This window comes from Amblyraja radiata, chromosome 5, assembly GCF_010909765.2.
Source record: "Amblyraja radiata isolate CabotCenter1 chromosome 5, sAmbRad1.1.pri, whole genome shotgun sequence".
Taxonomy (NCBI): Eukaryota; Metazoa; Chordata; class Chondrichthyes; order Rajiformes; family Rajidae; genus Amblyraja; species Amblyraja radiata.
In genome coordinates this window covers 93,894,816-93,914,419 of record NC_045960.1, presented here as the reverse complement: position 1 = coordinate 93,914,419, position 19,604 = coordinate 93,894,816, and the positions used below count along the sequence as shown (strand labels likewise).

Below are 19,604 nucleotides of genomic sequence, written 5' to 3'. Positions count from 1 at the left end.
GTTTTACTTCCTCTGGAATGTCATTGTGTAACCTCTGGTTATAACGACTCAGAGAAAACAATATGAAACACTGATTGGATTGCAGAACCATAGATTGTTTTTAAAAAGCAACGATATCTCCAATCAACAATAAACCTGACATTATAACAAATTGAAATCGATCCAGATCAGATCTAGGTAGATTACCGTAACCAGCAACTGAATGTAAAAGCAGATCGAGTTGAGGAAGAGCGAGGGAAACGAAGCAATTGATCAACACGATTTGCCTCAACGGTTTGCAGAGTGATACAGGCTGGTGTCAATTGTGACACTGCCATCTTTCAGAGACTGCTGCCTCTTTGCCCTCAAATATTCTCTCCTTTCCAGCATTTCACCGTCCCTCTTTCGAAAGATGTTATTGAACCTGCTTTTTCTACCTGTTCAGACAGGGCGTTCCAGATCACAACACACGGCACAGTAAATTGCCTCCATTCTTGGCATTTTTTGGCAGTGATCTTAAACCACCCTCCCCCGGGTTGCTGATCCTCGCCGCATACGTCTGGACAATACTATCTACGAGAACCGTATACTTCATGGAAGGAAAATGCACCCCCACCCCCACCCAACCCCCGGTTGACAGGAGGCGCAGGGGTGACCGTACGCCATCTTAAGCTTCCGAGTGCCGCCTCACCCGGGATGCGAGGGGGAGGAGACTGTAACCAAGGCCGAGGCGTGAAGCGCGGCCTACCTCCGTTCGCCCACCCACCCACACACACCCCCTGCTCCCGGGGCGGTCGTCCTACCTGTAACTCCGCCCTATCCACTTCCCACTGCGTCCTCTCCACCTCGAAGCGGGCCCACTCGTGCTGCAGGAAGTGCAGAATGCCCGGGATGTTGTACTGCGGCCGCTGCGCTTCGCTCTCCACACCCAGCTGCTGCTGCTGCTGCTGCTGCTGCTGCGCCGGCGGCGGCGGCAGGATCCGGCCGCCGAGGCCCGGACCTCCGGCAGCCCCGCTCAGCACCGAGTTGTTGCCGAAGAACACCCCGGCTGCTGGGTGTTCGTCCATGGCTGGGCCCCAGAACCCTTCGTCCGTCCCCTCCACCTTCACGCTGACGGCTGCGCCGCCGCCCGGCCGCCGGGCCGCTCCGGTGATGTCTCCGGGCCGCTCCTTCCCCCTCCCGCTCGGGGCGGGCGGGCGGGCTGGCTGCGCGCGTGCGGCCGGCCGTTAGGATTTAAACCGCGTCGATCGTTCCATGGCCACGGCCATGACCCAGTCGGAAGGCGATCGAGGCCGCGCCGCCTCCTTCCATTCCTGCCGCCGTCCTGCAATCGGTTTGTGGCCACCCACTGACGACTCGCCGCCGCTCGGCACTGCCCCTCCTCCCTGCCCGCTACACTCACTCACTCACTCACTGACGGACGGATCGTACCCAACGTCTGCCCTCGCACTCCGCCTGTCAGTCACTTACTCCGGGCCCCACCCCGTTCATCTGTCAACAGAGGGGAGCTCTCGCCCACTGCCGCGCATGCGCCACATCCACCCGCCGGCCCGGGCTCGCCTCCTCTCCCGTTTTCGCCCGCCGTGTGCGTCACGAGCCCTTGCCCCGGCCCCGCCCCTCCTGTCCTCGCCCGCCGATTGCGTCACCAGCCCCGCCCTGCCCTGGCCCCGCCCCCTCCCGTTTCCCTTCTCATGAACAAGGAGATCTCTTGTGAGCGCATGCGTACTGGGGCGGGCGACAATGGCAGAAGCTGTTGTCAAGTGGGTAGGGCGGGGGTTGTGGTCACGTCCACGGCGTCGTTCCCGTAACTGTATAAAAACGACAACGAGAGGTTGTAGGTATTAGTATGTTTTTTTTCTTCTCTTTTTGAAATGTACCAAACAATTTTTTCAGCCAACGAAGAACTTTTTTCAAAATGTCAAGATGCTGCAAATGCTCGGGTGGGTCAGTCTGTCCACACACACAGTGATGTGAAAACTCGTGTTCATGTTTCTGAAGAGTCTGAAGAAGAAGGATCTCGACCCGAAACGTCGCCTATTCCTTCTCTCCATCGACGCACGCCTCACCCGCTGAGTTTCTCCAACATTTTTGTCTACCATGTTTCGAATGGTGAGTTAGCACCAGAGTTGGTTGTCAAGAAATAGTCAGTAGTGTTTTATTGTCGTATGTACAGAAACTGAACAATGAATTTTTTATTAAAGCAAGCAGCTCCATTCAAAGGCGTAAAAGAATTAAATAGGACAGACAAAGGAGTCAGTGGATGTTGTTGACCTCGATTTTCAGAACGCCTTTGACAAGGTGTCACACATGAGGCTATTCAGGAAGATGAGAGCCCATGGTATCAAAGGGCAGATACAAGCATGGTTAGCAGCTTGGCTGGATGGCAGAAGATAAAGAGTGACAATAAAAGGGGCTTTTTCTGGTTGGCTGCCAGTGACTAGCGGAGTTCCGCAAGGGTCGGTGCGGGGGCCGCTACTCTTCACGTTGTATATTAATGATTTGAATGAGGGGATGGAAGGCTTTGTGGCCATGTTTGCGGATGATACGAAAATAGGTGGAAGGGCAGGTAGTGTAGAGAAAGCAGGGACTCTGCAAAAGGACTTGGACTGGTTGGGGGAGTGGGCAGATAAATGGTAGATGGAATATAGTGTAGCAAAGTGTGGACTGTGGAGTCATGCATTTTGGTAGTAGGAATAAAGGTGTAGATTATTTTCTAAATGGGGAGAGAATCCAGAAATCGGAGTTGCAAAGGGACTTGTGATCAAAGATTATAGATAGGAGCTCCTCTATAATCTTTGCTTGTGAGCGCTGGTGCAGGATTCCCAAAAAGTTAATCTGCAAGTCGAATTGGTAGTAAAGAAGGCAAATGCAATGCTAGTATTTATTTCAATCGGGCAAGAATACAAAAACAGGATGTAATGCTGAGGCTCTATAAAATGCTGGTCAGGCTGCATTTGGAGTATTGTGAACAATTTTGGGCACCATATCTGAGGAAGGATGTGCTGGACCCTAGAGAGGGTCCAGAGGAGGTTTACAAGAATGATCCCAAGATTGAGTGGGTTAACATGTGATGAACGTTTGACGACACTGGGCCTGTACTTGCTAGAGTTTAGAAGAATGAGGGAGGACCTCATTGAAATGTACTGAATTGTGGATTGTCACCTTGCCATGGTGGAGAAGCTTGTGTGGACCTGAGATCCTGAGAGCGATGCTGTCTGGAGCTATGCTTCTGGTAGGGCCTCACATGGCGATAAGGTCGAGGGGGAGGTCTCTGACAACCAGCAATCCGAACAAGACATCAACGGTGGAACAGGTGAAGGACGATGGTTGACTTTAGTGGAGCGTTAAAACGGCTGGGAAGGTGGATGAAGGCTGCAGCAGAAAAGGGTCTCCGGTCATCTTGGACTCCATGCCACCAGATCCCGACCCAAAACTGACAAGGACCGTGGGGTGGCTGTCTGTGCACCAGTCTCCCAACGTTAAACAAATTCACGCACAGGCATCCTCTTAATAGCACCCTGGAGAGGTGAAGGAAAACACCAAATACAAACCTCCACTGCCTTGTGGCTATTACCTTATTCAGGAAAGTTGAAGACTGGATCTGGCGGAATACGCGGAGGAGACCATCATTTGGTGGTCCAACGGGTAGGAAGGGTGACCCAGCAAAGCATCGTGGAGCACAATTAGGGCACAATGTTCACGTAGAACACTGGTGGCCATCCACTGCATCCTGACCTAACGCCTGCTGTCTTGACGATGTCTTGCCACCGGATCCAGATAGGCCGGGACGAGAGAGTGAGGCAGATGATTTGCGCAACTCTCCCTCGCTTTAATCCAAGTCAAGCGCAAGTCATGACTTCAGGACCAGTACTACTCAACTGGGCGTGCAGCTGGGAGGAAGTCCCTGCACCCGCCCAGCTGTGTCCCATGTGCGGGCGAGCCTTCCGGGCCCGGATCGGTCTCACCGGTCACCTCCGGATCCACAAACAAAAACACTGAAGTCATGGTCTTCTTCGACTATGAAGGACAAACAACAACTGAATTGTGAAAGGCTTGGATAGAGTGGATGTGGAGAGGATGTTTCCACTCGAGGGAGAGTCTAGGATTAGAGGTCAGAGCCTCAGATTTAAAGGACATGCCTTTAGGAATGAGATGAGGAGGAATTTATTTCGTAAGAGGGTGGAGAATCTGTGGAAGTCATTGCCACTGAAGGTCTGTGGGGGCCGGCAATGGATATTTTAAAGGCAGATATAGATAGATTCTTGATTAGTACGGGTGTCGGGGGTTATGGGGACAAGACAAGTATGTGTAGAAAGGAACTGCAGATGCCTTTTTTAAATCGAAGGTAGACACAAAATGCTGGGGTAATTCAGCAGGACAGGCATGAATGGGTGACGTTTTGGGTCGAGAGCCATCTTCAGACATACGGTTGGGGGGGATAGGGATAGATCAGCCATGATTGAATGGTGGAGTAGACTTGATGGGCTGAATGTTCTAATTCTGCTCCTATCACTTATGACCTTATCAGATGAGGCAGTGTGAATGGGTGATTGACTGACTGTGGTGGCCACAGGCACAACTTATGTTAAGATGTAGGAGATGATAAATTTGAGGAGGGTAAATTGGTGAAAGAACATTACACATTAAATGGTAGGGTGCAGATAAATTTAAAGCCGAAGGAAAAAATAAAGAAACTGCTGGAAGAACAACGGGTCAGGTAGCAGCTGTAGCTGCTGCCTCCCTTGCCGAATTTCTCCAGCAGATTGTTTTTTGCTCAAGATTCCTGCATCTTCAGTCTCGTGTGTCTCCCAGAGTAGAAGAACCTGGGAGAGATTTTTAATGATCACAGCTATTCCCCGTGTTCTTCTGAAGAAGTTGGTTACTTCTTCCAGGCTTGGCCTGTTTTTTTTGGCACTAAAGTCATACTAGGCCAAAGTGAGAAAATATTTTTGCATATACTTATGTGCTCACACTTCATTGAAAACTTGCAACGTCCACCATGATTCCCAGAAAGCCCTTTGGCTGTTTAAATTGGGGAAGGATCACACGGGATATTATTGAGAAACTTCAGTACGTGTGTTGGGACGACTCGGAAGCCTTGCATGTGGCAAAAGAAGTGCACCGTCTTACAAACTATCTTCCTGCCCATCTGGCAGGCACCTCCTGCCTCATCTATGTAAGAAACTGCAGCTCCCACATTGCTCTCATCACCCTCTTCAAAGCCCACACCCTCCGGAGGGCCGCTGAGAACCTGAGGCCAGAGTTAAGCGAGTTGGAGGTGGGGCCTCGCGAGTCGACGAAGCCCATGGCCAATGGGTCTGTTGAGACGCGGCTGGGGCGTGGTTCGGCGCCACAGAGACGTCTGGAGAGGACACGGCAGCGACAGTGGAGAGGTCGATGATGGCGCCGATGGATGGACGAGAACAGCCCATGTGGAAGTGAGGACGGAGTTGCCGGGGGAAGGAACAAAGGAGGACCCGGCGTGATGAGGACCACTGTGAGGGAGAGGGAAGAACAATGGGGACCCCGCATGGGGGGGGGACTACCGTGAGGGAGGGGGAACACTGGACAATGGAGGACCCGGCATGTGGAGTCTGCCATGAGGGAGGAGGAGGGTGGAAAGAACAAAGTTGGACCTGCCGCGGGGGTACATTGTAACTGCCCTTTATGGGCTGCCCTTTATGGGTGACTATGGGCAACAAGCAAAGAATTTCACTGTGACTTGTCACATGTGACAATAAAGCATTCATTCAACTGGAGCAGAAACAAATCATCCACGATCCTGAAGGGCTGCCCAAAGTGGATAATGTTGGATCACTTGAATATTGCCAGAAACACTCAGCAAGTCAGGTAGTATCTATGGAAATAGAAACAGTTAATGCTTCAAGTCAAAGATCCATTTTCAAGCTGGAAAGAAGAGTTAGTTTTAAGTTGCAGAGAGATGGAGAGGACATGGTTAATATTTCTAATATGTTCAGGCCAGGATTGGCATGGGGGTAAGTTGTCAAGGTGATCTGCTACACATACTTATAGAATGATTTATTTTCATTTTCAGATCCTGACACTTGAAGGAATAAACATTATCAAGAGCATGATGTCGGAGAAATTGGAAAAGAAAGACATGGTTTAAATCACTTGCAAAAATGAAGCTGGCAGCATTGGTTGTATTTGACCCAGTTTAAAATAAAATATTTTTTTTTAGGACAGTTGATAACAGAGCCATCGGAGGTGAGGGTGGGAGGTGTGCTGGGGGGGGGGGGGGGGGTGCTGGGACCACCACCGTGTTTCACCTATCACACCATCTGCACAGGAATGTGAATGCGGGTGAGGCAGCATCTATAGAGCAGTAGACAAAAATGCTGGAGAAATGCTTGAGTCTGAAGTGTGCGATGGGCTCAAGCCAATCTAGTTGCTCGTTCTTTACGGGAAATCCAGCCGACAGAAAACTATTCTATTGGTGAGTGTGGAGGAGTGTTAATTTATTTATGTATATATATTTTAAAATATTTTTTTGAGCGTGAGGACTTCTGTCATCAGTGTGAGAGCGTGCGAATTTCGTCAAATGCGTGAGTCTCACGCTCAATGCATGAGAGTAGGCAGCCCTGGCATTTTTACCCTGCTAGGCTCTTGTGCATCCACGATAACTTTTGCCCTGCAATTGGCACTGTGTTCTCGGCTATCTCTGCTCTATTCCTTCTTAAACCTAGCAGATTCTTTATCTCCTTTTAAGACATCTTTTCAATATATGTTTCAAAAGAATCTATTTAATTACGGGTTAATAACGGGAAAAAAGCTTATACTTAAATTCTGGAAAAACGCTCCTATACCAACAATAAATATGTGGATTTCAAATATGTTTGAAACATTACACCTGGAAGATATGAGACTCCTCCTTGCAGGCAATCAGCCCACTTCCAAAAGACGTGGTCTGCATTTATCGACTTACTACAAGTATAAGGTGCAACAGTACTTTAAAAAATAAATGATGTCAGGATCTGGTAAGGGGGGATGAAAAATACGAAGTTGGTATATCCCTTTTTGCGTGGTTTTCATAATAGAGCTTTTGTTTCTTTTTCTTTCTTTCTTAACTTTTTCCCCTAACGCTTTGTTTAATAGGTTTTTCTTTTTGATCACTCTTTCACATTATCACGACTCTCTCACCTTCTTTACTTCCTTTATTTCTCTCTTTCTTTAAAGCTTAAAAAATGAAGGGGTACAATAAATGTAATGAGATATATCTGGCTTGTACTATTGTAATGTACTGTACTTCTAATAAATAAAATGATTTAAAAAAAATAAAGACATCTTTTCAACCTTTCATTACTGACCAATTGTGATGGTGTGAAATTTTATTTATGGTCTTAGGAAGTATCTAGGACAATTGTATGAGGTTTGAACAGGTGTTGCTATTCTTGTAGCTCTCATCCAAGGCTTGGTTGATACCGGAATCACATTTCTTTTTCATTCCGGTACTGAAGATACCCAGCAGCCAGCACACATCTATAGATCATCTGCCTTCACAGACAAGTGTATTTCTTTTGTCCCAATCATATGACCTCAGAGCAATATTCTCCATTATCAAAACAGCTACCAAACATTCCCAAGAAACATTTTTTGTATTATTAAGCCTTAAACTCAAGATGTCATTTTGTTATTGTGGGGATAATATTTACAGTGGAGGGAAGACTGGTAGATTATGTTGTTTAATTGGAGGTGGTCACTGCTTTTCTCTCTTCCAATATTCCCCTGCCTCCTCCCAATCCAGGCAGTCACAGGCGTGCAGTTGCCTGATTCTTTCTGGAGTTGTGTTCTTGTCGTGGGCCAAATGAAAAGTTTAATCTGTGGTGTATCTAGAAAAAGTTAAAGATGCTCGTGGCCTTGCTGGAGATGTTAAATTTGGCAATGAGTCAACATCATTACCTTCCATACAAATGGGGTCATTATTATTCATGAACATTTCATTTGCTGTGACTTTTCTGCAAAGGCATTCCTAGTACCCTATCAGGTCCAGGAATCTAGTTTCAAACTCAACACCGTACCCACGAAAGGCAATAAATACAGCCATTTCTCTCTTCTAATTTATTGATGACCACTGATCTGATTATAGTCAAGGCTGAATATGATTGTAGGCATATGTCCATTTCTGAACTTGGTACTTCTTGGAAATCCAAATATACTTCATCCACCAAGACCCTTTATCGCCCTGTTTGCATCTACAGAGAATGAGTTGAACATTTTTTCTCATTGGTACAATTGTGATGACAACCTAATCAAGTTATGACTTTCAAAACACTCAGTTATTCCTTCCATAAAAATAAATGCCAGCATTTTACTGACAACTGAAATAAGACTAACTCTCCTGTAGTTTCTTTTTCCGTTTCCTATCTTGTGTAATAAGTAATAAAATGTGTTATTTTCCAATTTGATGACTATCTTGCCCAGAGGATTTACTGGATTTTAAATGCCATAGATTTTCTAGAAAACTTTCGCTTCTGATACATTTTCTATTCATTCTTTCGCATTGGCTATTTTCTGTCTTACACTTTTAGTTTATTTTACTGTTAAGAAAAATGTATTGTTTAACATCCCGAGGGATACTAGAAACACAGCGATGTTGACCTACCGAGTATTTCCAGCATCCTTCATTTGTTTGCCACAATAGGACAACTTTTCCATGAGATCTATATTTTTCAATGCAATCAATAGAGTCATTTTAAATGTTTCAAGAAGGAACTGCAGATGCTGGAAAATCGAAAGTACACAAAAATGCTGGAGAAACTCAGCAGGTGCAGCAGCATCTATGGAGCGAAGGAAATAGGCAACGTTTCGGGCCGAAACGTTGCCTATTTCCTTCGCTCCATAGATGTTGCTGCACCGGCTGAGTTTCTCCAGCATTTTTGTGTACCTTCGAGTAATTTTAAATGCCTGTTTTCTCTATGATTTAATGTAATTTTCAAATCTACTGTACACAATTAGTACCTCAACCCTTTGTAATTTCAATAACCTGCATTTAAGACTAGTCTTGTACTTAGAATGTATCATTTTGTGCGAGACAAGCTATCGCTGCAACTCCCCCCTAATACCCGAGGACAATTTATTATGGGGTTATTACTTAATTCTGTCCAAGTAGATGTAACCAGACCTGAAATGACCTGATATCTAATTGCACAAAGTTTTGTTTCAGAAAAATCATCTCAAATGCACACTTTGATCTTGTCCTCGAGACCAAAAAAAGACAAGTTTCATGTAACAAGTTTATTTGAAGATCAATAAAATTAAGGATGACACTTTCTATGCCTTAATATTTAACATTATTTTATAAATGCATGTCATTATTATATATGGTTTTTGAAAGTTGGTTCCTATCCTTTATTCACATTAATGGTCAGCTAAGCATGAAGTATTAAACATCATAGAAGTATATTTGGTTCAGCCAGGTTACTGATACTCTGGGAAGTTGCATTGACTGCATTTATTGCTTTGGATTTTGGGGATAGGTTACTTAAATATCTTCAATGGAGGCATTCAATGGATAAAAATGACAATTTAATGGATAAACAAAGTGTTTATGGTGAAATCTAGCATCGTTTAATTTTTCAAATGTTCAACTATTTTAGAAATTAGAAAATTTCAGTTATTGTCAGGAACAGAATAAAATCATATAACAGCGTGCCAGGAATTCATGGCAAATCTTTGTAATCATGATTTTTACAAGAGTTTTTCAAAGACCCAGATAATTTAAAGATTCGCGAAGATCAACATTTATAGAGGAAGACTCATCACCGTAAGTGTGGAAAATAAATTACATGATATTCCAAAACTTGTGACATAAGAGTGATTCCTATACACAGTTTTGACAATAAATTCAATATTTATTTTTTTGAACAATTTACATTCCTAACATAAACCATAAACCTGTACATAAGACACCAAGGGAGCCAATTCACAGCAGGAGTGGGAAGGCGGAACAGTTCAATGGATTTAAGTCAGTTGCACGATCTCCACCTTTCAGAAGAAGCTTGTTTTCAGTTTGATGGTGGGTGCAGCTTGCAGGGCTGGCTTCACTTGTTGGGCTGCAGCCTTGGCTTGGCTGCTCGCCTGGCTGGCACGGATCGCTGCCTCTAGTTTTGATTTGAGTTCAGGGGCTGCCCCCATCACTGCCTTGAAAGCACCAGGATAGAGGGGACCGATGCGCATTAGATCCTGCAGTGCGAGTTCGTGCAGACTCATGGAGGCTGTTGGAGCCGAGCTGTACGTCTGCTCGCTCAGCAGATACGAGATAAGAGTGGGAACCAATAGAACAAGCAGCTGTGGTCCTTAGGTGGAAGAGAAAGCTTTCATTAGAACAATATTCCTGAACTAATATATACTCGAGCTAGTCTTCTTCTTGCGTTTGGCGTGCGCAGGGGCGGAAAACCCGGGGGGGGGGGGGGGCCAGAGGGGACAACCCCCCCCCAAGTTTTTGTGATCCCGATTTTAATATCTCCGCTTTCCGCGAGGCAGTGGGGGTGGGACTGATGATCGAGGGCGCGATGATTGGACGAGGGAGACGTGGCACAGACCTGCGCCTCATCCGCAGGCAGGATCGATCCCGGCCGGCTCTGTCCCGAGTGCCCCACCCCTCACGGGTGGCCAGAGCAGACAGACGTGAGCTGTGCCTCCAGGCCCACAGCTAGCGCAGTGAAACAGCACTAAACCCAGCTCAACTCTGCCTGTCCCGCCACGTTACCCTGCCTGGGCTTGCGGGAAATATGGCCAGCGTGGAGATGCAGCGCTGGTGTCCCGTCAGTCCAGTCAGAGCTGAAGTTAACCCGGCGGGACAGGCAGTTGAGCTGCATTTGGCGCTCGATTGAGCCTCCGCCGCCAAAAAATTGTGTCCCCCGTCACCTCCATGTTTTGATAGCGAGTTCCGCTCTTGGCGTGCACAGCCTAAAGTTGTAGGACAACTTGATCTATTTGATCTTATTTGATTGTGCACACCAGGTTGATCGCATTTGTCAAAACAGGGTGGACCACGTGAAGGTTGCAATCTCCCGCCCCCCTCAAGCTAGTGTATACATAGTCAAATATGCAGGACGTCTAGCTCAACTGACTACTTTCATTCTAGCAGCATATCCCTGAATTCCTTCTTCCTCATGCCTCGGGTAATGCCTTGAACGCATGTTTTTTTGCACTATATCTGGTGGTTTTCTCACCACCTGAGGTAAGGTTCTTTGTGAATTGCAAATTAATCCAATAATAAATATTTCTTGCTGAAATTCCCTGGCAACACCATCTCCACCCCCTCAAACTCTGCATCAATTTTCATCCCATCTGTTCACTTTCTACATTTGGTAACTGCATTGCTCTTTGATTGTTTGGATGCTAATTAACCAGAAACATCAGTAATTTAAGAAAATGTCCTTGCCCCGAAAGCATTATAGGCAGAACAGTTTAAAATTCCACAAAGAGGAAATATATCCCTGCAGAATGTGGGAAGTCAGGGGAAGTGCTGGTGTCCCTGATGTCTATGCCTGTGGGCAGTGTGTCCGGGTGCTGCTCCTTACAAGCCGCATTATGGAACTGGAGCTACAGCTGGATGACCTCGGAATCATCCTGGAGAATGAGAGCTTCTTAGGTAGGACTTATAGAGGGGTGGTCATGCCCAAACTACAGGAGGAGAATAGATGGGTGGCCACGAGGAAAGGGAGTAGACAGAATGCAGATGACCCATGTGGCCACTCCCCTTAAACAGTTATACCATTTTGGATACTGTTGGGGGAGGGGGAATAACCAGTCAGGGGTAAGCAGTAGCAGACAGTGTTTATAGGACTGGCTCTGGGACACAGCAGGGGAAGGTCATGCCAGGCAGATCCATAGTTTGGGGGCGTGGGCAGAAAGGAGATTCTGTGGCAATAATTGAGACTCAGGCCGGCCTGTTGCCACCCTGAGTCCACAATGTCTCACGGTGGCTGCATGACATTCTCGAGGGCAAGGAGTGTGCAATCAGAAGATGTTGGCTCAAATGACACAGGTAGGAAAAGGCATGAGGTCCTGCAAAATGATTATAATGAGTTAGGCAAAGGGCTAAAATGCAGGGCATCCAGGGTAGTGATCTTCAGATCACTCCCAGTGCCACGTGCACGTGAGCGTAGGAAAAGGAAGATGACAGGTGAACGTGTGGTTAAGAGTTGGTGCAGGGGGCAGGGATTCAGACTTTTGGACCATTGGGATCTAAGTAAGAGGCCAACTGAAGAGAGCGACGGGAGATGCAGGCAGCAGCGGTCAAACGGGTAGCGGACAAAGCCACTCCTGACAGCAAGAAACAGCAGATGAGGGGAGGGAGCCCTATGGTGACTGACTGCGTTCTGTCGTAGTGGTTGCCCAAGAAAAGCACTGTCCCCTGGGCCTACAACATGAGCCACAACAACAGCCATGTCACTGAATTGTGCAGTGGGTGACGGCGGGGAAGGGGTTGGAAGCCAGGGCACTAAACAGCTGGGGAGATGGTGTGAGCTGGAGATAGGTCGGCAGGTCCATCCACTATATCCAAAATCCTTTATAAATGGGTCAGTGAAAACGAGGATTTACTGTATATCCATTTATCCTCTAAGAAGTAGCTTGGGACATTTATCTTAAAAGTGCTTCATAAATCCAAGTGTTGTTATTAAGGTTTGCTGTTGGCCGCCCTCTGCTAATGTCTTACCAAATTTCACAGGCAATTCACAAGCTTTCCTGAGTTCTAAGAATTTCTGAGTTGTGAGGAAATGCTGCATTCACCAGCTTAGTGCAGTTCGGAAGTGACAACCCCGGTGAATTTATAGTATTTCTATTCTCATTGCCAGTAATAGAATTAAGGTGAATATGCAATGGAGATGGAGGCAGTGCGGCCAATTAAATGGATATTGCACAGTGAAAAACTGCATAAGCATATGTGATAATCGATCTATCTATCTATCTATCTATCTATCTATCTATCTATCTATCTATCTAGTTGCAAATATGCTGTAAATGTTTACTGTTCAAATAAACCTGCTTCATTTATATCTGTGCTAACCTGCATTTAGTGAAAGTGCATGTGGTGTGAAGTCCTGATAACAGTTATATTGAATTACAATGTTCCTGTAGCAGGCATTAGTTATTCTTACAGAGACCCAAGGCCCAATAAATTCCTTAGTAATCTTGGTGTAAATACATAGAATAATAGAAAATAGGTGCAGGAGTAGGCCATTCGGCCCTTCGAGCCAGCAGCACCATTCAATATGATCACGGCTGATCATCCACAATCAGTACCCCGTTCCTGCCTTCTCGCCATATCCCTTGATTCCACTAGCCCTAAGATCTCTAACTCTTTTGAATGCATCCAATGAATCGGCCTCCACTGCCTTCTGAGGCGGAGAATTCCACAAATTCACAACTCTCTGGGTGCAAAAGTTTTTTCGTCATCTCAGTTCTAAATGGCCTACCCCTTATTCTTAAATGTGGCCCCTGGTTCTGGACACACCAACATCGGGAACATGTCTCCTGCCTCTAGCTGGTCCAATCCAAGTTCTGTATCCCAATTTTACATCTACTTGCTGCACACCAGAGGCAATTAACCCATAGACGCTGTCTTTGGGATGCAAGAGGAAACCCATGCGGTTAATCTGAAAATAAGGCTGCCACAAAATGAAGGGAAGATTGACAGTTCAAAGGTGTAGCATCCAGCAGTTGCCCTCAGAGAATGAAAGTCTCTTGCTGCATTGGATGAAACTTGGAGCATTTGTAAAATAGCAGTGGGACAAAGAATAAAGATGCCTTAAGGCATTTCACATGGAGAGGCGAGGGAGTAAGGAATGCAAGTATTAGATAAGCACTTCTCAGCCTGAATACAACACATTCAGATCAGACCCATGGCCAAAACCCAAGCACTCAAGATTGGCTAATTAGCCTCAGTTGCAAGTAAAAGGTGTAAGTAATGTTCCATGTAGGGCAGAATTGAGGTTAATAATGATTCTTTAATCATTAAAACAGAGCATCTTGGTAAAATCGTGCTCTACCATATTTTCTGTAACCATCACTGCAAGTCTGAAGTCATTCATTACATGAGAATTGCATTCAGATATCCAGATATTCTGGAAGTTGCAATATAAATGTAGATCGGTATGTGCTATTTGGCATGCATGTGGTGGGCCAAGAGGGCATTTTTCTGTGGTGTAAGACTCAATCACTCCATAAGAGCAAATTTAACTCCAGTTGAGGCTATTTCACAGGAGGGGGGCTACTTACTGTTTTGTTCCTCTCCTAGATTAACCAGGATCTCAAGCACTTTGATTCCTTCTTGTACTGCTTGAAGCTCAGCATCGTTGATCGGTTTCTGATTCTCCACAGCTTTTAATTTCTCAACTACCAGCGGAGCCAAGGCATGGATGTATGGGGTGGAAAGTGCACGGTGTGGCTGCTGGAATACTGAGAGCAGAAGCTGGTAACATTTTTGTTGAACCTAAAGGAAGACAGAGGAACCACTGGCCTTTATTCTGGGATATTAAGCATCTTTCAACATCTGTATATACATATATAAATACAGAAAATGCTGAAAATACTCTGGTCATGCAACATGTTGAGAGAGAAATAATTAAACATATCGTGTTAATTATCATTCATCAGAACAAGAAGAAACGAATGTATGTAACAAGGAAGTTGAAGACTGTCTTCTGCTTGGGGGTGGAGAGTTTATAATTCTATCTGAACTCGAGCAGCAGTGGATTCGGGGAAAGAGACGGGAATGGCATCCAGGGGTTAGACAAAGTAGGAAATGAAGGAATGGAAGTGGGCAGGGGTGAGGAATGGGAGAAAGAGATGGGGAGTGAAGTGAGGAAGGGGAGACATTGCAGGAACATAGACTAAGCAGAGAGAGCGGGTCAGAGGGGAAAAAGTAATCTTGACTGAGGATCTTGAACCAGTGAGGCAGTTTAAGGACAGAATAAGATGGATGCTGTATAATGGAGTGTCTGAAGAAGGGTCTCGACCCGAAACGTCACCCATTCCTTCTCTCCAGAGAAGTTGCCTGTCTCGCTGAGTTACTCCAGAATTTTGTGTCTACCTGCTGTATAATGGAGTCGGGGCTCATTTTGGTGGCAGATTTCAATGAATGTGAAAGCTCAGTCTGGCGACAAACAGCACTTCATTAGTTTCTACTCATCTGAATCCTTCCAAGTGAGTGTAAGGGTAGGGTGATGCAGTGAAGAGCTGAGCTTCGACGAGGGAGCTTGTTTTTGGTTTTTGCCGGTTCTGGCTCATCACACCTGCCATCAGCTAGATTAGGAGAGAGTGTGTGTGCGTGCATGTAAAACCAGCATCATCGCCACACTTCAGTCTTGCTAACAGGCAAGAGGTAGCAACGGTACATACACCAATGTGCTAAAGACTGGAATAGTGATCACCGACACAAGTGAGAACAGGATCTAAATTGGGAATATTTTCAGACAGAGCTTCGATTAAGAAGCAGTGGTGAGAAAGAGGATGACGGTTTGCCTTACCCAGGGATCACTGGAATTTAATGCACTTCTGAATCTCTCAATGCAACCATTCTGCAGCGATGAAATCCCAACCACCTCGTTGCTGGCAGACAGAAGGAAGAGGGCTATCGCTGTGAGCATGCTCACCTCATCTGTGCTCGATGCCGATTCATCTGAAAAGCAGGAACTGAGTGTCATGTTGTGTAATTGACATAGGACGAATCGAGGAGTGGGTGGCACCACATTCGTATCAATACTAATTGTCAGGGTATTAGCTTGTTTCACTGAGGACATTAATCACAAATTGCAGTAGTGTGCTAACCGTTTATTGTTCAAGATACAGGGAACCTGCTCAGTGCAACCCCACAGTTTGGATTCATTTTCACACTTTTTGCCCCAGAGTTAAAATAAACTCTCCGGTAATCAGCACCAGCCCACAACTTGAAGGCATCTGCTCAACTCCACTCAGTTCCAGGAACCCCGTGCTTCCTCAGCACCGAGACAGCCGGCTGGTAGTGGGACGGTCCACGGTGGAGTGAACGTCCGAGGCATGGTGAGGAGGCTGCCTGTGAGGGTTAGGGCAAGTGGCTGGGATGCTCTGTTCCTCAGTGTAGAAACCAGCATCACGAGCCAGGGCAGAGACCACCCAGGTCCTACTGTCTCCCTCACCACATCCTGCCAGACGTGACAGGAGGTCTCCGCAGCGTGGGGATTTCAGGTTCAATGGTGGTTGCTGCCTATTATTCATCCTGTTACTGTAGAGCAACCTGCAAGCTTGGGAGAGCTGGGTGCCCAAACAAGGATCCACAGTGGATGTACTTGGCTTGTGTCTAAGCACTAATCTCCAAGCTTTTGTTGTGTAAATATCAATCCTGTGTATTAACGTGTGATGCGCTTCTACACTGGGTACAGTTGACTTCATGCTGTGTCTCTCTGGTCCCCTTAGTTGAAACAATCCAGGCACCTCCACCTTACAGCTCACATGAAGAGGAAGGGGCTGGTTGCAGTCATCCAAAACATAGGTGAGATGAAAGGATTCATTGCCCTTGGGGAGCTCTGTCAGGATGCACAGAGAGGGATGTTGTCATACCTGACACTTGGGTGCGTGTTGGGTGTCATACCTGGTTTGGAATATTCCAAGATGGAAGCCAGCGAACTGCAAATGAGGTCTTTCCACTGCTTATGGATTTGATCCGATTTGGCGAGCGGGGAAGTGATGATGGTTTTGATGCCCTGCAGTGCTGCACTGGCTGGGAGCGTCATAAGGTTGTCTGTTGACTTCACAGCCGTTTCTCTCAGCACACCCGTGATCAGATAAAGAATTGTGGGCAGCACAGTCATGCTTCCTGGGAAGATTGAACCAATACAAGCCTTTAGTAGACATCTTTTATGAAGATAAGGGACACATGCCCGCAATTGACTGAGGCAGACCTTAAGCATTTTTTTAAAGGAACGGCTTAACTGTTTGAAAAATACATACAACCAAATGCAGGCAAAAGGGAACCCTGATTACTGTACACAACTCCATTTGGAGAGATAGTACCCAGTGGGCTGAATGGCCTCTGTGACTTGGAGATTAAAACATTTTCATTGTCTTATTTTGCTGCGTAAAATTAGGTCAAGACAACATAAATTATACTTACTAAAACATTTTTTCATCTGAATAAATCTACCATGGGTTAATATCATTGAATGACTGGAACCACCTGGGAAAAAAACTGCTTACAGCTACAACCCCCTCAATTTGAAAAGATATTGCTGAAATTGGTTTAAATGAGTAATAGAACAACAAATCCATAAATTTCTTCCTCTTTTCCCCGTTAGAATTTGATACAGTACTAAATCAGATAATATGACAAAAAATTATATAGAAGGCTTACATCTATTAAAGTGAAAGCTGCGGTTCACTGATACCAGATTTACCACTGTATCAGGTCGTAAGTCTGCTTTAGAGACCGGCATATAATTCAGACTGGCACTAATAGAGAACTAAGGGCATGCTGTACAATTAGAGGTGTCATTTCTTTCCAAGTGGACACAAAAGATCACCAGGAATGTTTTGAAGAGGAGCATTCTCATTGTATACATCGGCTGCCATAATCTCTGCATTACAAGCTTCAAAAGTGCTAAATTGGTTCCAATGCACCTCGTTGTGCAAGATTATATAAATACAAGTCTTCCTCTCTTTAAATATTTTTGTTAATTATTTCTGTTACATGCCAATTTGTTTTGGAATTTTACAGGACTTCAAAATATTTCTTCTTCATCTGAAATGCAAACTAGATTCATTCAATTTACCAGGTTAAGTGATAGAAACATAGAAAATAGGTGCAGGAGTAGGCCATTCGGCCCTTCGAGCTTGCACCGCCATTCAATATGATCATGGCTGATCATCCAACAGTATCCTGTACCTGCCTTCTCTCCATACCCCCTGATCCCTTTAGCCACAAGGGCCACATCTAACTCCCTCTCAAATATAGCCAATGAACTGGCCTCAACTACCTTCTGTGGCAGAGAATTCCACAGATTCACCACTCTCTGTGTAAAAAATAATTTTCTCATCTCGGTCCTAAAATACTTCCCTCTTATCCTTAAACTGTGACCCCGAGGAGACTAAAGAAGGTCCATCTGTCTCCTCAGATTCTGGTGAACTTCTACCGCTGCACCATCGAGAGCATCCTTACCAACGGTGGGCGGCGCGACTCTCGTCAGCAGCGGCCTCTGCAGTCCGTCTGTGTTTTTATTATTTTTTGTCTCGTTTTTATGTAGTTTTTGTTATTTTTTCTGTTGGGGTATGTGTGTGGGGAGGGGGTAACTTTAAAATCTTTCCCCTGCACGGGAGACCCGACCTTTTCTTTGTCGGGTCTCCGTTGTCGTTGGGGCTGCAACGTGGAGCGGCCTCCAACAGGAACGACCTGGGGTTCCAGCTGCGGAGCTGCCGACTACTCACCGTCACGGGGCTGGCCGAGTCTGGAGCGGGTGGAGCTGTGGTGGACGCTGCTGCGACCTGACCCCCGGAGATTCGGAGGCTGCAACTGCGGGTTTGGCGGACGGCGGCACCGGGAGCCCACGGGTCCCTGCTGGGAGACCACTTTTCGGGGCTTCCGCAACGGCGACTTCTCCCGCGCGAGTTGCGGGGTTGAAGAGCACCTGGAGCGGGGCCTTGGAATGGCCGCGGGACTTTGCGAGCGCACGCCGGGGGCTCTAACAACTAGACCCGGTGCGCGACCTTGCATCACCCGGCGTGGCTTTAATGGCCGCGGGACAATCGCCATCGCCAGCCGGGGGCTTTGACTCTGACTCTGACATGGGGGGGAGAGTGCAGTGGAGAGATAAGTTTTTTTTTGCCTTCCATCACAACGATGTGATGGATGTTTGTGTAAACTGTGTTGTGTCTCGGGTCTTTTTGTTTTGTAATGTATGGCTGCAGAAACGACATTTCGTTTGGACCTCAAGGGGTCTAAATGACAAATAAATTGAATTGTATTGTATTGTATTGTATTGTATCACAGTTTGGTATGGCAACTGCTCTGTCTCCGACCGGAAAGCACTGCAGAGGGTGGTGAAAATTGCCCAACGCATCACCGGTTCCTCACTCCCCTCCATTGAGTCTGTCCAAAGCAAGCGTTGTCTGCGAAGGGCACTCAGCATCGCCAAGGACTGCTCTCACCCCAACCACAGACTGTTTACCCTCCTACCATCCGGGAGACGCTACAGGTCTCTCCATTGCCGGACCAGCAGGTCCAGGAACAGCTTCTTCCCTGCGGCTGTTACACTACTCAACACTGTACCTCGGTGATTGACTCAACACTGTACCTCGGTGATTGACAATCACCCCCCCCGGACACTCCTCCCACCAGGGAAAAAAAAAAAACTATGACCGTTTGCACGTAAATAGATTTATTTATTGCTCGTATTTATGTCGCTCTTCTAGGGAGATGCTAACTGCATTTCGTTGTCTCTGTACTGTACACTGCACAATGACAATAAAATTGAATCTTGAATCTGAATCTGAATAGTTCTGGACTTCCCCAACATCGAGAATAATCTTCCGGCATCTAGCCTGTCCAACCCCTTAAGATAAGCCACTTCCATTCTACCAGATGTCAGAGCAGTTTATACACATAACTACTCTGCTTTCTTCAAAAT

At 46.2% G+C, this 19,604-nt stretch overlaps 2 protein-coding genes and 1 long non-coding RNA gene across 5 annotated transcripts in view; 1 reads left to right on the top strand and 2 right to left on the bottom strand.

The window, feature by feature from the left end:
* The window catches only part of strn (striatin), an 85,288-nt gene extending 83,869 nt beyond the window's left edge, over positions 1–1,419 (bottom strand). For all 3 annotated transcript variants that reach the window (XM_033021807.1, XM_033021808.1, XM_033021809.1), the window contains exon 1: positions 783–1,419. In XM_033021807.1, coding sequence (XP_032877698.1) covers positions 783–1,046 — 264 coding nt within the window. In that variant the 5' untranslated portion in view covers positions 1,047–1,419. The remainder of the gene's footprint in view (positions 1–782) is intronic.
* A 134-nt stretch (positions 1,420–1,553) lies between these two features.
* On the top strand, positions 1,554–6,170 carry LOC116973587. The gene is made up of 2 exons (XR_004412088.1): positions 1,554–2,088; positions 6,035–6,170. It is a non-coding gene; the product is annotated as an uncharacterized LOC116973587 (long non-coding RNA).
* Positions 6,171–9,219: 3,049 nt separating this feature from the next.
* The window catches only part of heatr5b (HEAT repeat containing 5B), a 93,104-nt gene continuing 82,719 nt past the window's right edge, over positions 9,220–19,604 (bottom strand). The window contains exons 33-36 of the mRNA XM_033021795.1: positions 16,577–16,801; positions 15,477–15,628; positions 14,227–14,440; positions 9,220–10,295 (exon numbers count right to left, since the gene is read on the bottom strand). Coding sequence (XP_032877686.1) covers positions 9,988–10,295; positions 14,227–14,440; positions 15,477–15,628; positions 16,577–16,801 — 899 coding nt within the window. The 3' untranslated portion in view covers positions 9,220–9,987. The remainder of the gene's footprint in view (positions 10,296–14,226; positions 14,441–15,476; positions 15,629–16,576; positions 16,802–19,604) is intronic.